The following is an 11,375-nucleotide window of genomic DNA, read 5'->3' on the forward strand; positions in this document are numbered from 1 at the left end:
ATATTTAAAATTCAAAATGGCTGCCATCCCTGTGTTAACTCTATGGAGAAAAATAAAATTTTCGAATTTTGAAAAACTAAGCCAGTGAAAAGTTTTCTTACACCAAGAGCTTTAAAATGAACCCGCACAAGTGGTATAGCAGAAAAGAAATGTCGAGGTTTGAGAATCTGAATATCTGTCCCTGAGGTGCGTTCTAACTTATAAAGTGAAGAAAATTTTCTCACATCCAGGACCGTACCTCTGAGATACCTAATTTAAGATTACTCGCCATCCTTGCAGCCTTGTCTGTATTGAAAGACATGTACAGTGAGAAATCGTGAGCATAAAATCGATCTAGACATCCATGACTAGATACCAATTTGCCAAAAGGAGATGTGTACATTAAAAACTATTTGACTGAGAACTGATCCTTGGGGTAGCCCAGTATCAAGTGGATAGAACAATAATTTAGGAGTATTCAAAACAACACACTGAGTGCAATTCTAATGATATGACTGAAACAAGCTGTGAGACGACGCAGTAGAATAGTGTGATTCTGTTTCAAGAACCGCATAAAGATCAAGTGAAACTAAGAAAGCATCACGTTTTGTGTCCAGTGCTAGGAAAACGTCATTAGTAACCTTTAAGAGAGCAGTCAGGTTTATAAGCAGATTGTAATGGATCATCCTATGAATAGCTAACAATATGATTTATCAACCGACTGGCAACAATACTTTCCAAAACCTAGAAATTGGGGTCGCTTGTGCATTCAATTTGTGTGTCTGCTGATGTCATTCATCCAAATTATATTTATCTTGTTTCACTATTCTAATATGTCTTTATGGGCACAGACTAATGAAATATCTACAAAGAGCAATTCAAAACCTAATAATTCATGAAGTATATCTGATTAAAAATGCTAACCCTTTGAGTGCTGGAGTTTTTCCCACCAAAACTTTAGCGCAACATTTTATCAAATTTTATGAATTTTTCTGTAAATTTTTTGATAATTTTGGACCAAATGGAAATCACATTTCCTTGGCTACTGTTCTTTATCAAAATTTGGCAAAAATCAGAAAAAAATTGACTGAGGTATATTCTGTAAAGGTGACAAAAATTGACTTTGGCGCTCAAAGGGTTAATTGCTAAATAACTGTACATTGTATTGATTCATTAGGAATAGGACTTCTTCGATGAATGTTTTGCACTTTACGTTTTCATCAACAGATGCCTTTGACCGAGAATACGAAATAGCATTTGATCGATTAATGGAGGAATACTGGGGACCAAAGCAACTGGAAAGATTACAAGAAGACGACAAGCCCCCCAGTGATGCTGTGTACTGGTGCCGCAAAATACTTGCTGATGCTGGAGAACTTGAATTGTAGAACAAATCGAGATCAAATTGAGACTTGACTTTGACAGTTGGAACAATAAGCAACATCAGTGTATTCTCCTCATGATAATAGAGACTGTAAATTATTGGAAAATTTTTTAAGGCATGTGAGAATATATCTGTAAATTATTTTGATTTTTAAACAAGGAAGGGCATATGTAAGTTTTGAGGGCAGAGAGACCCTAACAGACGTAGGAGATAATTTTTGTCGTTTTGACACTTATCTCTGTGTTTGTCATGCTGTGGGTTGCATAAGGCTTTGCATGTTTGTAGGGCATCATAAGCATGAATGATAGAAAATAATTTGAAATATTTGAATATATTTAAGTTGTTGGTAATTTCTTTGAAAGATGTAAATGTTATCATGTGATAGTCACATAAGTGAAGAATAATCATAAGCCACAGTGTACAAATTATGTAGAGTATTTGAGGTTAGCTATTGGAGTTTATGATACCTACAAATGCAGTTATGAATACATAGTGCTTAGTTGACAAACAAAATATGTGAGAAGTAAGCTACTGTAAATGAAGATTTTTCAAGGTTTTTTCTGATATTGTACAGAAGCAAACATTATTGCAGCAGTTTTTGTTTGTACTGTATCATGCAAACGAATATAAATAGTATTAGTTGTGACTTTACATATTAAGCAATTGGGTGCAGTGACAATGTTAGTAAGGCTAGTTGTATACTTACAAACAATTCCTCTTTGAAATTTATTCACTTTCAAGGGATATGCATTTTTTCTGGTTTCTATCTAAATTTGTGCTTTCATATGAAAGTAGAAAAAAGTTGGGTTAATCTAACGTACTTTATACAGCTGTGTAATTTTGTTAAACAGTTATATAGAATATTTCGTGGCCTTAGTCTATGATGGGAAGGCTATATTCAGTTTTGATTTGTAAAATGAGGGTGCTAAAATTGATATTTTTGTTATTTAATTTGCCTATTTGCTTGAAATTTTTGATGGAACTATGGAAACCATGAGAACGTTTTACTGTACAAAGATAGCATATACTCCAATGTTCTGACACTTACCAATTGCTTGAGTAAAACTTGATCATTGTACCTTTGAGTGCAGCCATGGAAACACAGACTTTCCACGTCATCAAAGGGTAACCGCAATAGATTTGTAGATAGCAACATACTGACTGGTTGCATTTTCTTCAACCCACATCAACAGAAATACCATTTATTATAGGGGCCATACAGATGTGGTATCATGTATCATTACTCCTGCATGCCTCAATGAAACTCGGCACATGGATAAATACTCTGCAATTTACACGTGCTTGTCAACTTCATATGCAATGCAATCTTAAGTGGCCATGAGACAAATGTTTTGTGATGATTTTTTATGTCCTAAATCAGCATTCGTACGACATAAATTCCCATGAATGCAAGATGTGCAAAAAATGATATCATTTGTTTGAATAAAAGCCGCTTCTCACCTTGTAGAGGTTTTGGGAAATGCTGTATATTCATTTATATGCCTGTAGTCCAGCATAGCACAAATATGTACTTCAAAAATCAATGATAGTAGGACTAGACATGTAAAGTTTTGGCTGGCTGACGTACTCAGAAATTTGAAAGATATCTTTACTAGGCTGTATCTCAATATGATGAATCATTGCAGTGGGTAAAATTACTTTGCAGACCATAGATACTATTAAAAGATATTAAAATAATGTACATGTGATTCTTCAAGCCTCCATCAGCCCCTATTCTCTAATAAAAGTCATATTCTTGACCTCACTCTGCTGCCATCTTGACTTTCAGTCCCAATGTCAATTTCTTAAGATATGCAAATTCGTCATTTGAAGTCAAGCCATCATTTTTTTTTCAGCTTTTAAGCACTTTTACTTTAGAAAACATGGAATTTCACACTGAAGTCATTATTTTCAGTTTCAATATATAAGTATGGCAAAAGAAGCTGTAGGGGTAGCTTACCAGTATCTGTCTATCATAAGTAGCTACATGTATGTAAGTCTCTGTTTGTATGTATGTTTATATGTCTGTCCGTGTGTATGTATGTATGGTATGTATGTACAAAAATACAAAGTTATGAAAGAAATACAATCTTTAGCAGAAGCTCTTGTTTGCAAGCCTGTTTGTATGCAGGTATCTACGTATGTCTGTCTGTGTGTATGTATGTATGTAAGTCTCTGTATGTATGTATGTATGTATGTCTGTCTCTCTGTCTGTATGTATGTATGCATGTATGTATGTACATTCAGTTTTCTTGGAAATGGTAACACATGTCAGCTTGAAATTTGGTTTGTAACAATGTATTTTGAATCAAGGATTTTAGTAACATGGCTTTCAAAATTCGGAAATGAGCTCAGTAAATGCTGAAGTGAACACTGCAAAACCTAGACATTTGAAAGTTCTGAAAAAAAGTCCTACTTGGTTGCAGATCTTAGTTCATTCACATCAAGTTGATAACATGATAAAATTATAATAAGCAAAATAAATTTTAATATTGGTCAAAATTGTAAACCTAGAAATTACTTGCTCTTGGACTAAAAGTTAGTAAAACTTCCTACTTTGATCCAGGTTGTGATTTGTTCAAACCAAGTTAACGCATGTTCAGAATATGCCGTGATACATAATGGCATGATTCTTTTCATCTCTCTACCAATCAGATCAATGTATTTACGGCATCAATATACTGGTATGATCTAATAACTATTATATCATAATATTGATGGAGCAAATACAGCAATCTGATTGGTAAAGATGCAAAAAGAACTGTGGTGTATTTGTGATGTACCACAGCTGGCTCACGCTTGAGCTCTCGGCAAGAGCAAATGCCTTTTTTGAAGTTTCATGTCAGAATTTAAGTATGCTGTTATGATATAATAGCAATAAATTGCCCCAACAACGGTACACCACTCAATTTTGACCAGTTCACTTCACATATATGCTCAAGCGATAGCGAGTACATATATGTTGTGAACTGGTCAAAATCGAGTGGTATACCATCGCTAGGTGTGCTTTATTGCTTATCATTGATGGCACAAATACAGTGATCTGATCGGTCGAGACTCGAAAAGAACCTTATTAGGTATATTCACAATGGTTCACATGGTTGTCATACGTTTGATCTCTTGGCAAGAGCAAAAATGCTTTTTTGAAGTGCTACGCCAGAAATTCAATATACTGTTATGTTACAATAGCAATACACCACACCCAGTGATGGTATACCACTTGGTTTTTACCAGTTCACTTCATACAGCTCAAGCAATAGCGAATGCATGTAAATCACGGACTGGTCAAAATCTTGCGATATACCGTTGCTGGGTGTTGTCTATTCCTTAAATGTAGGACAGGGGTGACTAAGCTGAGACACTCTTTATGCAGCTAAGGGCTGCCTTGAGGGTTTGGCACAAAGACTGCCATGGGTCTAGAATGGCTTTCATTCATGAACCATTTAGTTACATGTAGGCACTTCTTGATTGAGTTAAAGACATTGTGACCCTCATCTAAACCCTATAGTCAAACATAAAAGGCTTGCTGTCACATAGGTGGAAACTGAAACTTCACAGTCTTTATGATTTGTATCTTGGCAGTTATGTAGAACAAGATCACATTCGACCTGCGTGCTACTTGTATTACCCTAAAAACACTATCAATTCTACCAGAAAAAAACAATTATGATTTTAAATAGTTGCATTATTAAAACAACTAACAAGCCAAAATAATTTTAGCAGTCGAATTATTAGGAATTTCAACTTTTTTGACAATACACAAACGATATGCTTACCATCTTGGACGATTGAAACATATAAAGGTGGCTTTCCTGAAGTCCCAACTTTGACATTCTATGCTGTACATTGTATTGTTCTGTGTATTTTATCGAAAATAAAATGTTCAAAACAGCTTGTCATGATTGGTTCGTCAAATTATTAGAGATCGAGAATGTTCCAATTTCCATCTATGGTCGAATTGATAAGGGTAAAATAAAATTTGTACGGTAACTTGTATCAACACATGAACCATTATTTAGGACGTCGACGTGTCAAGAATTGCGAAGTTCCTATTTTCATCAAAAGTTTTTCTTTTGAAAAGGAACATATCAGAAAACACTGAATAGCTTGAATCGTGTATCTCAAGATGGATGAATAGGAGTATGAGTGGGACCCCCGTCACCTGTGTGTTTTAGAAACCTCACTTGTATGGGTCGCTGTTTCAACACATGCGCATTCAATCTCAGTGATATCTGTATTTTTGAATTGCTTGCTTAAAGTTGTCGGCTCACTTGTGTAGCGAAGCCACAGGCGCTCCTTAGCTGGGTAGTCAGTCTGATAAGTAGATCGATTTTCGGATCGATCTATTGATCCCGTTGTCGATATGCCCACCACTGCAACCAGTATTTAGACTGCAGTGGCGGGCATATTGACTACGGGATCAATAGATCAATCCGAAAATTGATCTACTTAGCAGACTACCCAGCTAAGGAGCGCCTGTTAGCGAAGCTCGTATATATCGTATATATATATATATATATATATATATATATATATATATATATATATATATATATATATATATATATATATGTATGTATGTATGTATGTATGTATCTACATACACAAACGTGTGTATGTATGTATGTATGTATGTATGTATGTATGTACAGGATCACACGCAAATCGAGTCACTACAGTTTACTCTAAGCTTTCAAAAATGATTCTGGCTTCGCCTCCTTAAAGGAAGATGACTATCATCGAATCCAAGAAAAGGGAATACAACAAATTTGGGCAATTGATGAAGAAAAAAAATACCGAAGTTTCGAAACCCACGTTAAAAGACGAATCACAAAAATGTAATCTTTACAGGCGACCGAGGCAAATGGCCATCAAGGTCAAATCACAAAGAAGGCGTGATTTTGCACAATATTTAAATATCGGACATTTACTTTCTAGTTTCGAAGTTTGGCGTCCACAATATTTCTGTCATACATAACAAACTAAATATCACAGATATTTAGTTCATATTTATTGAAAATTTGGACTCTAATGTCGGTACTGGAATGACTTGCCTTGTGTCTCGGGCACGTCTGGTCTATGTAAAATTGCCAATGTTTATCGGCGATTTCGGGATTCTAAGATCGATTCTGGTCGATTCTTGTCTTTCAAATCGCGGGTAAATATCCAATATATATCAGAAATTTTACCACCTCACAGCTTTAAACAGGCCCCGACTTCCTCAATCCGACTCTTACTTCGATACTAGACGATACCATACTTGTCAGATTGTGGGTAAATATTAAATGTATATCTGGGATTTCACTATACCTTACAGATCTAGCCCGGGCCCGCTGTCTGGCCAAGCCCGATTTCTGTAGTCCGACTCTATTAACTTAAATTATGCGAGCCTAGATTTGCCTTAAACTGTGGGTAAATATCCTATATTGGAGATTTTCTCAACTCACATATCTGACCAAACAATTCTAATTTCTATATTGTGTTGTCCAGTAGCTGTAAATGTTGGATGTCATATAAAAGTGCAATGTCGCAGTGTCATGGAAGTCCATTTTACCTCGACATACGCTAAACAATAACTCTTTTATGACCACAAGGAGATACATGCTTAACAAATGGATAGCATATTGAATAGCGCCACTACTCTCGCGAGAAAACGTGAGGTAAGGTCTTTCGCCTGGATACATTACCGATCAGTCTGTTCAGTTTTTATTTGCGAATTTCACGTTTTGCAAATCTCTTCGTATCTCTGAATAATTTTGTCTGGTATTTAGCTCAGCAAAACGTTTGGGTAAACTTCTTTCCATATAGTGAAAGTTACTGGCCCGCGTCTTTAGGAACTGCAGGACATCTTTCAGGATTTACTGGTCCAGCATGAAAATATGCTGGTTTCGGGCCATCGGGTTAGCGTGAATTTCGCACGCTGGCCATATGTATCCAAAACCAAATAACTTCTGCACGGATATGGAACTTCGTGTAACAAATATCATGATGTAAACTCTTTGTGTCGCAATATTTCTTCACACGTACCGTGGGGAGATATACAGCAGTGCTTATAAAAACACAGGGATCAATAGATTCATAAGCTTACTTATGAAGAGAGTGTACGTTAGCAGAGAGTTGTATCGGGCCAAGTAATGATAGTGTCCTAGTAGCGTTTCTTATGACATCTACGTTACGTTTGAAACATTAACAACAACAACAACACAATAGTTATGTTCGTTGAATTTTATTGGTCAACAACAATAACAAAACAACAACAACACGACTAATAAACACAAACAACAATACAAACAACAACAACCGGATTTCCATGTTCCCTGTGGTTCTGGTAGTGGCAGCGTGTAGCAAGTGTAGCGTGTAGTTCAAACATTCCTTGGGGGTCGTCATTCGTTGATGTACCTGTTAGTGCTGGTTTTTTAAATTCCAATTAATTCAACGAGCCTCTGTCGGTATTACATTTCAATGCAGGCAGAGTTCGGAGTTTCCACGGACGCCTTCTTTTTTCAATCAATTTGAAAAACCCCTTTGCAGCTGTCCGATCCCTCAGTGACCGGTTGAAGATTTGCACACCACTCCCCCTGCTATGTTGGCATAACGGACAGGTCATTACGATGAATAAGAAAGGTCGCGGACGTACCTTTCCAAAAGTTTCCTTCTTTAATCAGCAATGTTTTAACTTTTCCTTTTGACTGCACCATTTTAACTGCCCAATTTTTGTGAGCGAATCCACCTGTTGTTCATTAGTTCCTGACACCTGTGTCCGTTGCTCCTCTGACAAATTTGTGATGGCTCTGCAAAAAGACGGTTTTTATCAGATTTATACACGTCATAGGTCATAGTCTTTACCTGTCAGCGTAACCTGATTGGGACATTGGTTACTCACATTCGTCAGAGGCGAACTAGGAATAAATAGTGCAAGAAATATAATATTTATATCATAACTATGAATATATTAACATTATCAATAGAATCATTCAGCCATTGCATCAGGGTTGAGCTTCCTTTCATACTTGATAAATCATTGAACGTGTATGAATTAATTACTTGACAGCAGTTTACGGGGCTTATATATGGAGTGAACCATTTGACATCAGGGAGGATTGGAAAATTGTCCCTGGAGCAGTATTTTTTCTTCCTGCTTCACCTAGAATTTTTATTTTCAACTGTGTGAAATCTGGCGTCTTATTTTTACTTCCCCTCAGGGTAATCTATTTTGCCTCGCATGTGCGCGCTGAAATGGTAATGTTTGTTAAGATGCTTTTCTTTATATGACATCACAAAACTGAACAAGGAAAGAAATGTAAAACAGCACAGAGTTTACATGGAACTATATGAAAATGGCATCTGCTTTAGAATACTTGAAAGTTGAAAGATAGAAGCATCCTTCACTAAGAAGCATCCTTTACCACACCTAAAGGCTAAAACATGTTGCGCAAACTGACTAAGGATTTGAAAGACTACAAATGCATAGTGATAGTTGAACACTGAAATGACATTATTAATCCAATTACTTTGGGTGGTACAGATGGAGGGGTGCCCCCTCCTGATACAGAAAGTTCTGAATTTTACAAATTAAATGGGGTGATTTGGTGGCCATTTTAAGTGTTTTTAACAGAGTTTTCATATAGGCTCAAAATATACTAGAACCGAAATGATTTATATTATTACTATGTCAACGGAGTCAAGTGAATATCCAAACAGGAAAAAATCTTTTCTTGTACACTACTTAATGCAAAGAAATGTAAATTAATGTAAAGAAATCAAAATGCAGCTTCTACATATATATATTCTACAGAAGTGCTCGGAATTTCCAATGTTTCAAAAGTTGATGCGAGCAGCTATTTGGATATTAATAGATGTATCCTGTAAAATGCTTTGAAAGACAAAATAAATACATTACGGATATTATTAAGCCATTAAATTATTTCACCTTTGTCCAACCCTCGGTCTCATTGCATTGCAAATGTGCTTCATATTGTTAGAAATTGAAAGAGAGTACTTCTAGAAACATCCAACATTGGAGTGAGTGTATGAACCACTTTAGGTACACTTTAGGTTGACAAGTCATGATAAGCCTGGCACATTATTGCAAAGAACAAATATAGACACGATATCCAATGCAGGTTATGTAGACAGACTGAATTGAGCATTCAATATATTTCAGGCGCATGGATGAGAAACTGTAGAAGCACAACAAATGAATAATGCTACCTAATGTTTCAATTTTATGGAAACACCGGGTACATGTACAACAACAGCAACAAAAGTGTGAGTTTAAAATATTAATCAAATCAGGGCATTAAAAATGTAATAAATTCCGATGTTATGAAAATGTTCTAGCCAAAGGGGGCGCCGAAAACGAAAGACGTTATGAAAATAAGATGACCAACGAGCGCGCCATCATTTAAAGATATTATCAAAATACTGTGCCCAAAGGGAATGCAAGAATTCAAATTAAAGATGTTATGAAATGGTGCTCCCTGAGAGCGCGCCGAAAATTGTAAGCAAAGACTTAAAGTAACTTTCTGTGCACTATTTTTTACTTCATATCTGCTGGCATTCTTTTCATTTTCTCTGTCATCTGGCTGGATTCAGTCATCCTTCTTCTCTGAGCTCTTCCCATTTCTTTGGATTCTTTGTCATTCATCGTTATTTATTTGTGTTTACGATCAAAAGATATTTCGGGAAAACACAACACAGATCTGAACATGAGGTGTAACATTTGACTACCTCTTCTTTCTTCGATATTGTTGATGACCGTATCTTAGGATTGGCAGTCAACATCTTGCGATGAATTCAACCGTAAGTAGGCCTCATTTACAAACGAAGGCAATGTTACCGCTTATTTTCACAAGCGCTTCTGTGATTCACTTTACCATTTTGGATTTTATCGCGAGCAATGTTATTCATAATGACTACTAGTGGTTGGTTGCTTTATTACAATTAATGCTAAAACGTCCGTTGAAAACGTCGGACTTGTATGAATTTACGGAAATAATATTACGTAAAGTTCATGACGAACTGTGGTGCCTGCCGGTCAAGGGGAATATTACTGTTAATTCGTAGTATTCGCAAAAGATGTATCCAGGCCTCTTATAGGTGGAACTATTACATTTCTAGAAATGAAATGTCACAAAAATGTTTAACGCGAAAATGGACCACATTATGGTAAATCGCATTTGCCTGCATATGTCAGATTAGAAGCGGGCGTACTGCCAATTCACAACAGAGATAAATATTTGCAGCAGTATAGTACCTATCTACAGACGGCCATATCGATGACCAAAGTAAGCTCGGCTATTCACAATTACCAAATCTATAACCTTACGGCCATGTGGGTGGGCTTCAACATTATTTGAGATATGTTTTCTTTCTTCCATTGAACTTTAGGTTGGACCTGGGATGATTCAGAAAAATCAGTTAATCGAATTGCAAACCAAAAATGCATGATAAGATGTTTAAAATATATAAATGACAATTTTAGTGAGAGAGTGTTTTATAGTTTAATTTGATCACAGACAAAGAGAAACACAGACTATAGAAACGCGGCACGCCGTTTGATGTCACTGTCGTCTCGATGAACTATGGCCTTTTCATATTAAAATGAGCTTCACAGGTTTTATACTTTAGGCAGATTTCGTGCGTGGTTGATAATTGCACGATATTATACGAAAAAGTAGGACAAAATTTCCCACTTATTATATATTCATAAAAATATGAGAGGAATTTTTAGAATGGTAAAACTCACCTCTCCGAAGCTCAAACCTTTTCCCGTTTTCGTCAGCACGCCAATTCTACACGAAAAGAACAACACGAACTTTGCCGAAATTTGCGAAAAACTGGCGAAAAGCTGGAAACTACTGAAGGGCGCATGTTGGGGAATCTTCGGAAAACAGAAGCGAGAGCAACCTGAGGCGAGGCGTACACGGAGGGGATTATGTAACCTCTTCACTCCTTGAACGATACCCGTTTTAGTCTGTTTCTCTGTGTCTGAGATTTGCTTCACCAATTT

At 36.3% G+C, this 11,375-nt stretch overlaps 1 protein-coding gene across 1 annotated transcript in view; it reads left to right on the forward strand.

Annotated features, from left to right (window-relative positions):
• LOC139121915 (C-myc promoter-binding protein-like) overlaps positions 1–3,128 on the forward strand; it is an 81,286-nt gene extending 78,158 nt beyond the window's left edge. The window contains 1 exon segment of the mRNA XM_070687230.1: positions 1,207–3,128. Within this exon segment, the coding sequence (XP_070543331.1) occupies positions 1,207–1,367 (161 nt within the window). The 3' untranslated portion in view covers positions 1,368–3,128.
• Positions 3,129–11,375: the final 8,247 nt, after the last annotated feature.

The sequence above is a fragment of the Ptychodera flava genome, chromosome 21, assembly GCF_041260155.1.
Source record: "Ptychodera flava strain L36383 chromosome 21, AS_Pfla_20210202, whole genome shotgun sequence".
NCBI lineage: Eukaryota > Metazoa > Hemichordata > Enteropneusta > Ptychoderidae > Ptychodera > Ptychodera flava.